The 16,084-nt window shown below is 35.6% G+C and overlaps 1 protein-coding gene across 10 annotated transcripts in view; it reads left to right on the top strand.

Moving 5' to 3' along the window:
* LOC100652253 (potassium voltage-gated channel subfamily H member 6) overlaps positions 1–15,396 on the top strand; it is a 142,001-nt gene extending 126,605 nt beyond the window's left edge. For 3 of the 10 annotated variants that reach the window (XM_048412085.1, XM_048412083.1, XM_048412082.1), the window contains 13 exons: positions 2,116–2,270; positions 2,704–2,824; positions 2,980–3,100; positions 3,186–3,495; positions 3,640–3,976; positions 4,329–4,513; positions 4,602–4,726; positions 6,675–6,770; positions 7,137–7,277; positions 7,801–8,125; positions 8,676–8,753; positions 10,595–10,828; positions 10,927–15,396. In XM_048412085.1, coding sequence (XP_048268042.1) covers positions 2,116–2,270; positions 2,704–2,824; positions 2,980–3,100; positions 3,186–3,495; positions 3,640–3,976; positions 4,329–4,513; positions 4,602–4,726; positions 6,675–6,770; positions 7,137–7,277; positions 7,801–8,125; positions 8,676–8,753; positions 10,595–10,828; positions 10,927–11,260 — 2,562 coding nt within the window. In that variant the 3' untranslated portion in view covers positions 11,261–15,396. The remainder of the gene's footprint in view (positions 1–2,115; positions 2,271–2,703; positions 2,825–2,979; positions 3,101–3,185; positions 3,496–3,639; positions 3,977–4,328; positions 4,514–4,601; positions 4,727–6,674; positions 6,771–7,136; positions 7,278–7,800; positions 8,126–8,675; positions 8,754–10,594; positions 10,829–10,926) is intronic. The other 7 variants (XM_048412089.1, XM_048412087.1, XM_020866340.2 and 4 more) reach the window with 6 other exon arrangements.
* Positions 15,397–16,084: the final 688 nt, after the last annotated feature.

Genomic DNA, 16,084 nt, shown 5'->3' with positions numbered 1-16,084 from the left:
GAAAAGTGCTACATTAACTTCGCAAATTGTTAAATACTAACATTATTTAATTATCAAATATAAGTATTTAAATCATCAAATTTTCAAATGGACAAATCTATAAATTACCAAATTTCCATCGTATCGAATCCGCAAATTATTAAATTACTCCCCAAATTGCAAAGGGTGTTATCATAAATCTATGAATCGTTGATTAATCACAGTGTCGCCCATAAATGATCGAATTCCCAAATTAGCAAATCCATTAATTACTGAGTTTCCAATGTACCAAATTCCCAGATCAACAGATCTATAAATCACTGAACTTTCAAAGTATCGAATCCCCAAAGTATATTTACTCAAAATACAAAGAATAATCCAAATGGAATAAATGAAGAAGTTTGTCAGCTCTGAAAACTTTGATAGATTAGATGTAATCATGCAAGATACTTCTCTTATGTTCGTTTTCTACATATCTCCTAACTTTCGGTCTGCTTCGCAACCATGGACGAGATATCTCGCCATACAATGTTGTTCATACGATGCCACGAAATATTCCACGAGTCTGTTTTTCTGTAATTACAACTTCCGCCTTAATAAAAAAAAACATACGGAATATCTCGTCTGTGGTAGCGAAGCGGTTAATGGCATATTAGTGATTTATACGAAACTGTAATTATTGTTTCAGTTATACTCTTCACTATAACATCGATAACATACTTATAAAATGTATTCCATCGCTCCTTATTGTATTAGCCACGATGTGTTTCGAGTGGATATTACAATTAGTAAATACTACGCCTACCATTTTTGTTTCTTTTTGTCTCTATCATAAGAAGTTTACACATAAAGTGGTATTCAATTGAACGTAACTACTTCAATAGTAAAGGTTTACAAAGTTGAGGGTAACCATTTCTGTTGAAATTGTTTTGGGAATGCAATAGACGAGACTATCTGCTCGAAAGTCAATTGAAATTTCTGCAATTTCCTTTCTCTTCGCCTCTTTGACACATATAAAAATGCAGGTTCCAATTTCTTTTTGTCTAAATGAAAGATTAAATTGAAACGAAGAAAACTTTTTTTTCTTTATGTCACTCCTTTTTTCTTGTGAAGATTAAATATTCCTGAAAAATAAAAAGAGGATATTATGTATTGCAAAGTTTCTGGCTGACCTAAAAGTGACCGACGTCTCGATCGATCGAACTCGAGGACGACAGTCGGCGTACTAGAGATTCCTCGTAAGAACTACGGTTAAACCCATAACTCAGACTGTCAAACTGACTTTGGCGTTGTTGCAACCAAGAGAAGACCGTTCGATAAAAACTTGATTACGTGGAATGCTTATTGTTAGTCTAGAACGTCTGTATATCCAGGCCAGATCAATTATTTATTACGTTTCTATCTAGCGTTACATTTTTTATCGGGTCACTGCATTCAACCAAGATAGTGTATCTAAAATATGAAATATGCAAGCAGACTACGAATGTTTTTATATTTATGATACATGGAAAATTTATGTATACAAGAATGTATAAAATATACATAATGGGCAAAATTATAGAAAATATTTGAGTTAAAACAGTTGTTATAAATTTAAGGCTGCAAAACATAATATACAAAAATATATAAAAAGGCCAAAATAAAATACTTATCGTGATAATTAATAGCTATATAGGTGAAACAAGAACTTCGATTTCTTTACATTCGTAGAAATAAATTATATAAACATCCACAGGTTGGTTACGTATAATACTTAAAAAGAATGAAACAGATTTCTATTTATATGCTATATTGTTCAGTGTTCTTCTTAGTTTATGCACAAAATTAATTTATTCACATGATTCCATTGCTTGTAGCGATACGAATTCGTTCTTCAAAAGTGCTATAGAATAAAAATAAAAATTTAATATCCAGCATTAAACGCAATCACGTTTGAAAGAATTGGGTGAAATTCCAAACGCAATCCTATTGAAACGTCCGTAATGAAATTATCATGAAATTGGTATTCTTCGTGGTTGATGTTCGACCGATGGCCAAAGTCAGTTCACTTTAGCTTCGACGGAAAACTCGAGCACAGAACCAAGAGTGTCGTACGGTCGAGCGTGAGATCGACAAAGTGTGACGTGTTCTTTACAGACGACCACCTTGATAGGACTATTGAAGACTGCTCGTCTTCTGCGACTCGTCAGAGTAGCCAGGAAAATCGACAGGTATAGCGAATATGGAGCTGCGGTTTTACTTCTTTTGATGGGCACCTTCGCTCTTAGTGCTCATTGGATGGCGTGTATATGGTGAGTTTCCCGTTAAAAAATTTAAGATATTAACCCTTAGATACATAGCGTTTCTACTTGATAATATGTCACAAATTTAAAAACGTTTTTAGATGTATTATTATATCTGAAGATTACAAAAGGAGAAGACGATATATCGCATTTTTTAGCTTTCACTAATCAATAATTTTTTTTATACCTTTTACAATTTTTTTCTAGATATAGTGCAATGTCATTTTATTATTTATGTCATATCAAAATACTTTTTTTATTCATGAAATGATATTAAAGTGAGAAGATTGACGTACGTATCACGTTTTTCTTTTCTTTTTAAGAGTTGAAGAAAAGAATTTGTGAAAGAAATTAATTTTGTAGCGAAGGAAATATTATTTCTAAATTTGTAATAGATTCAAATGGAGACAAAATGATAAAAGGTAGAATCGTTCTGTTGAAGGTACGCCATAGGAAACGCGGAGAGACCAACGCTGAAGAGCAAAGTCGGTTGGCTCGATATTCTGGCCAACGACACACATCAGTTTTATTTTCACAACAACACCGGAGGGCCGAGTATAAGGGTGAATAAACTCATCAAACCGTAACTTTTTAACGTCGTTTCGTGGTTAACCTAATGTCACGCGAAACGACCCGAACGCTCGTTTATTATTCTAGAATCGAAAATAGTTCTTCATCAATCGTTTCGACTAAAGCTCTTACCTCTGTCCATTTTTAGAGCCGCTATATCACAGCACTATATTTCACCTTTAGTAGTTTGACATCAGTGGGCTTTGGAAACGTGGCTCCAAACACGGATGCCGAGAAGATATTTACTATAATCGTTATGCTAATCGGATGTAAGTATAGATCAGAATGATGTAATCGTTCCAATTAATAATTAATGTATGTACGACGAATTAACTCGGCTATACTTTGTTCCAGCTTTGATGTATGCCAGTATCTTCGGTAACGTCTCAGCGATCATTCAGAGGCTTTACAGCGGTACAGCAAGATACCATACGCAAATGCTTCGAGTTCGAGAGTTCATCAAGTTCCATCAGATCCCTAATCCGCTTCGTCAACGGTTGGAAGAGTACTTTCAACATGCTTGGACGTACACGAATGGAATCGACATGAACAGCGTTCTAAAAGGATTCCCCGAGTGCCTTCAGGCGGACATCTGTCTTCATTTGAATAGAAATCTTTTAAACAACTGTAGAGCCTTCGAGGGTGCCAGTCCTGGTTGTTTAAGGTACATAAGCTAGATATCTTTTAAAACACTATTAATGTCTTAATTAATGTATTAATATTTTTTCACCAAGGGTATACATATAGCTAGATGTTTAACAAAATGAAAAAATTAATTAATTAATATTTTCTTCCTTTTTTTAATTAGGGCGTTATCATTAAAATTCAAAACAACACACGCACCACCCGGTGATACGTTAGTTCATCGAGGAGACGTGTTAACGTCCCTGTACTTCATATCGCGCGGCAGCATAGAGATATTGAAGGGCGACGTTGTGATGGCAATCCTGGCCAAGGACGACATATTCGGGGAGAATCCTTGCATATATCCGACCGTCGGCAAAGCGTCTTGCAACGTGCGTGCGTTGACGTACTGTGATCTGCACAAGATACACAGGGACGATTTACTCGACGTTTTGGCTCTTTATCCAGAGTTCTCCAATCACTTTAGCCAGAATCTCGAGATCACTTTTAATCTGAGAGATGTACGTATTGTTTACATATCCTTTTATTCATAATTGGTAATGGATAAGGGAATTTTTCCTTTTAAAATGCTTTTTAGTTTAACTCGATATCCCTTACCTATCCTGAGATACTGTAATTTAAATGGAAGATTAATTTTTAATCCTTTATTATGTCCGTCTTTGTCGCAGCTCTTCCCTGACCTAACGCAAACTACGCACGTGTGCGCTGGTCAGTGTCAAACGCCGATTCAGCGTTTGTAATCGCTAATATTCCATTCTTCCTTATTCATTAATAATATGTAAAATACAAGAACAGAATTTTGTATTTACTTCATGCTTGTAAAAGTTAATGAAATTTCGTGTTAATTTACAGGAGGAACAGGCTGGTGTCGATCCAATATCAGCAAGGTTTCCCGTCAGTACTCCAACGGACGTCGATGTCGACGCTAGGAGATTCGCTTTCCGTCCACCAAGATACCGTCGAGGACCCGGTGGTCCTGGCACCAATCTTATCCCTACTGGTCGACAAGACTCTTTACAGGGTGATCAGGAAGACTAGTAAGAATTTTTCAATCAAAACCACACAAACAAATAAATGTTTTCTCTCACTCAAACTCATATATTTCTCCGTTGCTATCAAAAACAGCGACAAAGGGAGTGGTCATGGAATTCTGGAGTTCAGTACCGACAAAGCCGGCCAAGACGTGACACCATTGAACCTAGAGTTCGACGAGCCAAAGCAAAGAAGCTCCACATTGAACTCCATAACCGGTGAGAAAAATCGCGTGTATTCGGTCGATCGATTCACTTTTGCTCCATTTTTCCCCATCGGAGTGGAGTAATACTCTTTCTCTGTAACTCTCTCTCTTTCTCTTGTTTGCCTCTACTTACTGTCTGAGGAATGTTGTTCTCTGCACGATAAATAGAATATTCTTAATACATATTCGAGTAAGGACTTCTGTTACGATTTACTCGGTTTCGAACGTTTGCTATACATGTGGTCGTTGGAAGATCCTTATGATTCAGGAAAGTACTTTTGAATCATTGCTTCGCAAACACCTGCCACATCGATTATCGCTTATCATTTAAAAAGTATATTTTGAGAGATATAGATACTTCTCGGAACGTTGTATATATTTATTGAGAAGCTCAGCTTGCCCCTTTATTCCTTTATTTATCTTATATACTTATTACTCGTTACACGAGTTTGGACCGCTTAGAATCTCCGAAGAGAACCGATTTTGCCGGACCGGTTAACAACGTTATTGTGGAAAGGTAATTCCGAATCTTATATAGCAGAGTGCAGTAATCGCAGTTGCCTCCAACTATACAGTAGTCCTGGAGTGGAAGCGGTGGGATGTGAATTTTTCCTTTTTACTAACACTTGATTGGAAATTGTGCAATTTTCACCCACTTTTTTCACTTGCTTTAATCACGAATAGTAACTGTGTTGAGAGAAAGAAAATTCTGCTGAAAGAGCTTATTAGTATTTTCAAGATCTTTTCCTCTCATTTATCGTTAGTAAATTCATTCTTTTATTAGAAATTCTATGAAATTAATCTGTAAATATAAAAATTTTAAAGAAACCTTATGGATGCCGAATTGTTATAGACTGCGAATGTTTATGCAAAGTACAGTATCGAAACTTAAATAAAACGTAGTACTTTTGATATTTTATATATCTTTACATTTGTAAGTACACATCCTTGTATATTCTCGTCGTAAGTATTCGCAGTCTAGCTATAAGATATTAAAGTAATAAATTTTTCGTACATCAATTTCACGTTGTATTAGATAAAATTTTGCTAATGAAAAATAGAAACTCTTGAAAATTACAAATCTGTCCCCCTTTCCACTTCACGATCGCCAAATTACAGTTTCAATCAGATTCATCTTGATTCAATTGCTACTAGTTCGTGTTTCATAAAGATCTTCATTCCACCATAGACACTTTTTTTCTAAGATCTCGTCTCTGTAGCATAGATCATTTTATCACGAGCTTTACTCGACCGACATATTTCCTCCTTTCTTTCTACCTTTCCCTCTTTTTCTGTCCGCTAAAACATCCCCTTAGCCCAATCGCTTTGATCAACGTAGTATGATCTGTAATGTGATCTTGAAGTCTGTGAAATTATAATTTTGTAGATATTCATATCATATGTATACATAACAATTTTGTAACCATACAACATTTTTGTATATATTTTAGAGAATTCTCTTGGAATGGAAGTACTCGAAATATAGATTTTTAAGATTTCAAGATCGCCAGTATTATCTTTTTTCCTTCGTTTTACGAAGCGATATTTCTTTTATGATTAATATTTAAGGTAAATAGAATACGATGTGAAATCTAGATCAAAATAAAAAAAAATTATCCTTTTCTTCGATATAAGAGATGAGCTTGACGAGGGAAAATTTTGTGAAATATTTTACCTTCAAATTGTTCTAAAATTATTTTCTAAGGTATTTTTACTTTAAACATTCTACAATTATACTCTAGAACATTTCTATTCCAGAAAATTCTAAAATCTTAAAAGTCGTATTCTACAATATTTTTATTTAAAACATTTTAGTTTATTTTTATGATCAATCGAGCTCGTCTCATCACATCTCGATCTAAGCAAATCAGAGGCGTTTGGGTTAAGCGTGCAGCGTTTATAAGCTTTGCGTTTGCATTTGATTCCCGAGTTCGTTAACACCTTGAAACCTGGTTGTTCAGGCATGCTAACCCATCTCAAGCGCAGCATACCGGACCTACGTCAGCACAAGATCCATCTTCAACCACTGACGAGTCACGATTACCTTGCCAAGCAGAGTAAGTATCCATTTGGCGGAGTAGACTGGCCAAGTTTTTCTAAATCGTCGCAACGGAACAGACACACAATGTTTATCTCGCAATAATCAGCTGGCGATGAACCAATGCTGAAGAAACTGGGACAGAATTGCAATTAAGTCCCTGGAAAATAACATAATTTATACAAGAGTTGTCGACCTCTTTTTTTCTCTCGCTCTTTCTCAGTTTTTTTCTTTCTCTCTTCTTCTGTGGCTCTCTGCCTATCTGTCTCCTCCTTCTGGTTCCCTTCTTTTCTCTGGAGATAAGAGGCACTTTTAGAGATTAGGAAGGCTCGTGTCTGACTTCCCGGATCGTGGTACTGATACTTCTGTGCCTGGGTTTATCCAGTGACCACGCCGTTGACGAAACCAACACGGAGAAGCTCAGCCGCCGGTGAAAGCTGCCTCAGCCAAAACGCTGTGCATCCAACCTCGACGACATCCAGTCATTATACCACGCCATCGCCACCGCAACATCCACAATCTCATGGTGCGTGGAATTGTGTTTCCATGTTTCATTCCCCGTCGTTTGTGTATTGTATCACGATCGAATGTTGCCACCTTTGCTCGTGAATCATATGTGTTTGTCATGTACGTGAGGAGACTTTTTCGAAAATTGCTGAGAAATGAAAAATAGATATTGAAGAGGTCGCATAAAAAGGTGCCCCTTAAACAAAATCGAAATTTTATCTATGAATCTCGAAATATATAAATTTATCATCGAGACATTTACATCGCACCAATATATACGAACTTCTTACATATAAATGCAGATGACACTTTTACAAAATTCTTCAAAACGTAAGACAGACAAATATTTGAATTAAAAATTGAATTTAAAAAAGGTATCGAATTAGTAGGTACACGCCTAACATCAATTAAAACTATTTTAAGATGAAATACAATTCCAAAATAATATTCGAAAGAAATAACAGAACTAATTCAAACTATCGAACTAAATTTCTCAAGTTCTAGTTGAACAGATATTTTCATCCGATTATTTCTAATTCTAGGTGACTTTCAAAGTGGACCAGGCCGGCCAGTAGAAGAGATAAACGCGAGAATAGACCAACTATCGCGACAAGTGACCTCACTGGAGCATTCTATGGGTGAGGACATCAGATTGATTTTGAATCTGCTACAACAGACGCTCAATTCATCGAGGGAAAGTTCCAGTATCGAGATGATGCCTGGAACCACCTCGGCCGGGCTGTCGAAAAGTAGTAGAGCTCCGGCATTGGTCCAACGATCGGCCAGTGAACCGCAACCGCCGACAGGTCCGCCATCGAACAATGGAAATGGAAAGCTTCAGCCTAGCACGTCTCACAGTTTGTTTAGGTGAGTGTTCGCGATTCAATTTGGTAAATTAGAAATCCTATCGTTCGCACAGTAACATGGTAAAAAGATTGATGTCTAATTATTAAAGTTAGAGAATTTATACTACATATGCGAAGTGCCTCCAAACTTTGTCGGTATATTACTATTTAGAAAATGTTTGAAGTTTAGGTTCTTTATTCTTTATCAATGCCTTTATGAATATTTAATATCTCAAAACATACCCTATTTTTATCTTAAAATTTCAAGGAGTTGCTATCTTTTTCACATGTTACCGTATTGTTCTATTGTTCGTCACAGCAGATGTAACATGTGTCTTCTCTTTCTCTTTTCTATCTTTCTTTGAATTCAAATCGACGTGGTTGGAAACGTTCGAAGTCGCGGCATCGATTATCAGGACCGTAGATAAATTGTTCTCTCTTTAAACCATTATTCTCTCTCTCTCTCTCTCTCTTTCTCTCTCTCTTTCTATCTTCTCTCTTTCTTCTTTTTTTCAAGTAGAAACTGATTCTGTTTTTCCTAGGAAGTAATCGATATTTTTATTCTTGGAAAGCTTTCTTTCGAAATCCCTGGATCAGTTGCATTTGATTTCGACGTCTTTTATTTTGGAAAGGTTGGACAAGTTCCGAAGGTGACCATACTCTCTCATACTCTTCTTTGAAACCCTTTTTTTGCGAGCAGTGTCGCGCAAGTAGAACCGAGGCAGGAGTATCATAATTATATTAATACAAAACATCAAGATAGAAATAAAAATTTGCATAAAAGTAACGCTGCTAGTTTTCTGCATTTACGAAAATTGTTGCTAGTTGAAACTTGTCACGTTGTGACTTTAAATAATCTCATTTCCACTCTCTTTCTCCTTATCTTCAAACTAATCTTTGCCCTTGTAATTTCGATAATTTTTTACTTTTTTTATTTGTTTTTTAATATATTGTATCAAATAGAATGAATAATTGACATCGACATTTAAATCAAGAATCATTTTGAAATACTACTTAGAATGGTCTTTCTTTTCTCTCGATCATTAGTGCCTAGATCTTTCGTTAGGTTACATATTTCTGATCGATTTCTTTGTTTAACTTGCTGAGCCTATCTTTTTGTTTTCTATCCCCTTAATTAGAATATCGATCGAGCATTCTTTCATACGACGCGTGCGTAGAGGATTTTTATTTATTCTACGGCGTAGCACGTTTTCGAAGCTTGAAGGTGAACACGCGGGGTATGTCAAGCCATGTTTCCTCGATTCGTTTGCTCGTTAACGACATCAAATTAATCACGACACCATTGTCAATTTGTTTGAAGGAAAATTTCCAAGATCATCGTTTTAGATAGAGCTTTCCATTGTACTTTTCTCTCCACACGATAGAACAAACATTTAAATAATGCTTACAGTTAGTACTAAAATACACATCTCAAAAAATCATAAATTATACACCTAAATATTTTGTCAGTAGATATTTCCAAATTGGTCCATATATTGATCTTCAATATCAAACATTAATATTGGTAGCTTTTGTAAATGTGTATAAATTTTTGTAACAAGATACACACTTAGAAGATTTTAAAAAGATTTCATTACTGTTAAGATAGAAAGATATTCTCAAATTTGTCTCAAAATATTTTCTAAGATATTAAATTTTAATATCAAACACGAATGTTTGTAGTTTTATGTAAAGATGTCTAAAATTTTCCACGAAAAGAATTCTAGTTTCCAATTCGTCTATATTATAGTAATCCACACGACACTACCACTCTTTATACACTTTAACAGAACTTGCCTTCATAGCAATTTAAAAATATCCCATCACGATGGACAGAGGTAAGAGATTCAATATGTAGCTGATTCCCGCGAGTATGAATCGCCACTACGTAGGGCATATGTTTTCATTAGTGCACAAGCATACGTATGTTTTGCTAGTTTCCATTTAGAAAAGTGCAGTACAGTCTCGATAGTTTCAAGATGTTCCAGTTAACAGGTTAAATTCGATCTTCTCTTGAGAAAAATAAATATAATCCTGGAAACGCTATCAGTATCTTCGAGCCATTCGTCGTAAGGTGTCTTCGCAATAAAAAAGCAAAGGAATCCAAATCTGAATCACTCGTTTCTTCCCAGAACTATCGAGATTCTACCGTATACCTTTTAGCACTAAATTCAAGACTCGTGCTCCTTTTGAACACTAGCGTACCAAGGAACGAGGAGATGGAGCCGATCAATACAGACCACGTTCCGTAGAAATATAAATTAAATAATGTCGATGTCAGATTAATCGCGAATTTATGTGTAGGAGTCCCAATCAGGCAGACTTGCGACACTGTTCGGGACACTTAGAGGAATTAGAGGCCTAACCGAATCCCTTTGTACATAAATCACGTGCTTCAAGTATATTTCGCTGCTGCTCATAGCGGACGCCAGCGGCCGCTAGTAGATCTCGATTAAAACGAATTAATTCTTTCCTTAATTTCCATCTGCAGTAGACCTCCAACGAAGGAGCCAGCGTCAACGTCCTCGGGTACGTCACGATTGACAGTCACGTCGGATAGTTCCGCCCTGGCGACGGCCCTGCAGACAGCGTTGAGAACAGCACCCACAAGGTCACAGAGCCAACCCGTCGATCTAGCCGTGCCACCACCCACACAACAGGCACATCTGCCACACGGGTGGCATAGTCAACCTGCTGCATTTAGGAGAGGAGAGTTCAGGAGTGGGTAAGTTGACAAAAATTAATTAAAAATTCATTTCTAAATTCCATACACTGCTCCTTCTTTAATATTTTCTCGCCTTAATCTCGCAATTAATTCGTCAGGTACAGTTCGTTCAACAAGCGTTCAGAACCGGAAGGGGACGATCCGTGGAGCTGCGTAGTGTCCGTATCGGATCGAGGAAGCTCTCAACGTCCTCGAAGCAGCGAGTCTCGAAAAGAACCAACGAACCATCGTGGTTCCACCGATCTAGCAAGTAGTCAACGTTCAGATGGCAGGCAACTTACTCGAGAGGATGGCATAGGTCAAGCGTCAGGACAACGACAAGAGTCCTCGAGGCAAACGAGCGAAGACATCTCCTGGGAATTCACGATAAATGAGGCGCCGATCGCGAGATTAGAATCGTTGGACGAACTCGACCAGGATCACGGTAGTTAAGGCCAAGGTTTCCCCTTCCTTTTTGAAGTAATTGCAGCTCGCTTACGACTGAAACGCGACGCGTTGTTGAGCAATCGACAACATAATGATTCTAATGATTCATTCGGATGGCTGTGGACTCCTTCCGTTCCCTTTTGGAGGATCTAGAAAATGTGGCGCCAGGATAGAATACGCGTCCGCCGATCGATTTTCTCCTGGTGATTCCTTTTGGCTTTGATTTGTTAATTGGAGTTGGTTTCATGTACTTCTTTTATGGAGTAACTAGATCATTTTTGATATTGTGTCGTTGAGGTTGGCAATTTGTGATTCGTCAAACTCGATTTTTGACTAGTGTTAGTGAATAATAATAACACTCTGTTAGGTTGATGCATATGAAACTTTGTTTCGTTTAAGTTTGACTTTGACGGACTTGTGGAAATATATTTTATTTTAATGTCAATTATCAAATATATTAAGAATGAAGATATTTGATATAGTTTAAGTGTATTTAGTGTTAAGAAGATTTGTAATAAAAAGTCGTAACCTCGTTATTGGTCATCATAAATGATCAGAATGTTCGTGTTATTCTTTCATGTGAGTTTTCATTTAGAAATAAATCTATTTTCAGATTTATAACAAGATTTTTAATGAAACGTTAATCGTTGAAAGAGTATACTGAACAAAGCACATGGAAATTATTTTCAACACATTTTTTCTATTAAATTATTTCAATTAAAAAGTACTTCATATGCACAAGCCTAAGAGTTTCTTCGTTCGTTCGATCACTTATTTTTCTACTTATATTAAATCTATGTGTTTAATATTTTAAGTAGAATCTTCACGTAATGTAGCATTTTCAGTTTCTTTCAAGCTTTTATTATACACTGCGTTACTAATCGCGAGGCATTATTATGAATGATTAGTGACTTCAGTATTATAAGCAAAGCACTATATCTATTATTACACTTGATCATTTATATGTATATGTACATTCACTTCAAGGAAAAAAGATATTTTTGCTCGTTTCTTTTCTGATTAATATCACCTATTAAGAAAACGACACCTATTCAGACGCAATTTTTGTAAAATTTTCGTTGAAAAGCGACTTATTTATATTCTCTAAATATTTTCTCCAACTAGTTTGGCCGGGTTACCACAACATTGTCGATAAATTTTCGAGCGTGGAATGATTAAGAGAAAATCGATTGGCAAGCGCACAGCAATATCGTCGTGGTACAAGAAGTTTTTAAGTTTGAAAGAGCGAAATAACGAGAGGAAAGAGTGAGAATGGAAAGCACGAGCGGCGTTTCAGAAAGCTATACACGTACATACACAAAGACACAAGTACACATACACAGGTACATATTACATAGACGCAATTATTCCGTGGTATCGACACATTTAATCCTACCGTTGGAACGTGAACTTGCCTTCGAGGTTTCTACCCCGTATTAACGCTACATTTCCTTTGAGCAATTTTTTAATCGTGTTAATCTATATTCACATTCGCATCTACACACATACACAGATACACAAATTACTATGTATTCCCCTCTTGAAGCGATGCTTTTTTGTTTTGCACGTGGAAAGTTCTCTTTCGTTACTCGATAACATCGTGAAGAAGAATAAAAGAAACGAACAGCGAGGGGAATTAAAGAAGAATTAAAAGAAATAAAATGAAAGTACAAGATAACAGGCAGAAGATCGATGTTCATAAAATAAGACGAAAAATAATGTTTAAAGATATAAAAAAATAATTAAAGGAGAAATTACAATGTGCAGCTCGTGGAGAGAGAGAGAGAGAGAAAGTTTCTTAAATTTTCGGAGTCCTTCGCGTCACGATAAATACACGTAGCTAAGTTCAAAATTAAGATTAATATCGACTGAGAGCACCTTCTTTTTTTATTGCTTATAAGCGACGTTTAAAAAATAAGATTATACGAAGAAATTAGAAGAAAGCAGCGGGGGAGGATAAAAATTGCGTTAAATAAAAAAAGGGAAACATTGTGTTGCGATCTTCGGGAAATATACGTGTTTAAGTTAAATAAAAGCAAGGGCATTGTCGGGGGTGAATTACAAAATGGCTGGACAACCCATGACGAACAATTAGATATTTCGAGAGTAATAAAAGAAATACAAAAGATAATTAAATAATTAAAATACAATTCTGAGTGCCACCTACGAAGTAAAACTGCAATGTCCTTTATACAGACAACCAAAAATAAATAAATAAATAAATAAATAAATGAAACGATTAAAGAGGGAATAAATACACACGAAGCAAGCGAAAAAGAAAACGGGGAAATTAATACGGAGAGAATTTAGATAATGACTAATATTCTTACTATTATTATTATGATTATTATTACGGTTATTATTATTATTGTTATATTATTATTATATTATAATTATATTATTGATATTATTGCCATAAACGTAGGGATGAAAACGCAAGCGCGACGGGGGAAGAGGCGAGGAAAATATAGTAAAATATACCGACGGGTATAAAAATGGTAAAGCGACTAAAAAGAAAAAAGAGAGAAAAGAAAATGACAAAAAAAAGTCTAATGAATGAACAATTGCCTGCGCAATAACGGTATATAAATTATATATATATATATACCTACATGTTATACATACACGTGCGTGTGTACGTATATACACTGAGCAATTATGCGTGCGTCTATGTCTATGCGTACACACGTTGTAAAGAAATTTTTTACAAGATATCTCGAATTAATTAATGCTCCTAAGCGTACGTTGGTTTCTCTTCCTCTCTTTTCGTTCTCGACCTCCCGAGTTTACTTTTTTCACCCCCTCCGGCGATTTATCACGCAGTGATAAGGGTGAAAAGCGATGATCGATGATCCCCGATCATCCCCGTATAAATCGTTTTCCACGCTGATCGAACTCTGATCACGATTTTCTTCGATGTTATGTTGTTAACGAAGGTGTTATGGTTCGATTATCGAATTGGTATGACCGTTGACAATAATTGGAAACTGATCTCGAATTATTTAATCTGACGAAAAAATGAGTAATAAATTATATTTTTCCAGTCAGAATAAAGCATCGATCTAAAAAAAAAAAAAAAAAACCGGAACATAAATGATCGAAATTACATATCACTTCGAGTGAGTATATTAAATATTGAATTTAATTCAAAACAATATTTGAATTAATTATCGAGGAACAAAAGGAAACACCATTGAAATTAAATGAAAGTAACTAAATTTGAAAATCGAAATTTTCAAAAGAAAGTACGCATATATTAAAATTGTAAGGAATGAATGTGAAAGAAAGAATGGATTGCGAGAGGTAAATTCTGAATGCGTTTGGGGGAAAGGGGAAGCTCGATCGAGGATCATCGATCACAGATCTATTCGTTCTTTGCTCAGTATTTTAGGCTGTAAATGATACCGATACATTCGATGTAACGATTAAATGACTCGTAGTTACTTTGTAACGAGAGGAGCAGCGACGCAGCGCTAATGAGAAGCAGCTTTTTAATTACAAATAGCGATTATCTTTGATTATTATTACTACCAGTAGTACACGCAGCACACGTGGATTTTCGCACTTAGGTACACGGCGAAACGATACGGATTTATTGTTCTTTAAAAAGAAAATGCAAAAAAAAAAAGAGAGAGAGAAGCAACAGATGTTCGACAAATGGTCCAGAAAGAGGGCAACAGTGATCACTTCAGGAGGAAAAAAGCAACAGTTCTCGTTCGTTTCTTTTCTAATCAACATGTTTATACGAATTAATATACACAGATTTATTATAAAAATCCTATTTTTTGAAAAAGTATGGATATAATTGAATGTTTTCAATTCTAACAACGATCATTGATTATTTTTCAAGTATCACCGAATTTTTGCTATTTTGTCACACTAGATGGGAATTTTTCTGTTTAACTTTAAACGATTTCAGTCGATCGAGTGATGGACGAAGAACGACGCTTAACAAAAATTTATCCAAGTGTGTTGAACGATGAATGCACAACGATAAGTAGAATTTTATTTCTAAGGATAACCAGCCTGTCAAACGTCGAAAGTGTCTACAAGAAAAAAATGCCTGTTCATTTTCAAATCGTTTATCAATGTATCTGTCCAAGAATGAAGAGAAAACAGTAAAAATTCTCTTATGTTTCTTAGATCCGATTTTTCTTTACCAGTCGTTTATAAAAGATGCGATCGTCGACGAAATTGATGTCGCTGAAAGAGTCGGATACCAAAAAAAAAAAAAAAAAAAGAAAAAAGAAACGTCCATTGCATCATCTTTAAGAATATTCCGCGAAGATTTCGTTCAAATCGCCAGAATTCACACCATACCCTTTCGAACATCGAATTTTTGCGAAGATTTTTTAGAAATATCACGAGTGAATAGCAATAATTAAAATATTTCGACGATGAAATATATAAGAGACTCGTGCTGTATATCTTTCGAAGAAATTTTTTAATTATAACGATACAACGGTGAGAAAAATCATTCGTTTTTCTGATTGCAAGATGTCAACACGTAAATTCGCCAGCAACTCAAACTCGTTTTCTACATTTTAGTATAACGAGAGTAAGTCGTGATATTTGGAAAAATACGGCTGTATTTGTTTAGAAAACGATCGACTCAATGATGCAAAACGCGATGATTCCCAATAGAGATCCGCTCTTTCTTTTCTGACCGCAAGAATATCAAAACCGAGAGAAGCAAAAGAAGAAGAATAGGGACGACACTTGCAACAGTGTTTCATCTTTCTTCTGGCAAATTTCCAACGCAAGTTTTTGCTTTGTACTTTTTAATTCAAGCCTTTTGAGAAGAAGCTTCCAAAGTCGAAATAAATTAAT

The sequence above is a fragment of the Bombus terrestris genome, chromosome 14 (assembly GCF_910591885.1).
Source record: "Bombus terrestris chromosome 14, iyBomTerr1.2, whole genome shotgun sequence".
NCBI lineage: Eukaryota > Metazoa > Arthropoda > Insecta > Hymenoptera > Apidae > Bombus > Bombus terrestris.
The sequence above is the reverse complement of the archived record's forward strand: the minus strand, read 5'-3'. Positions and strand labels throughout refer to the sequence as shown.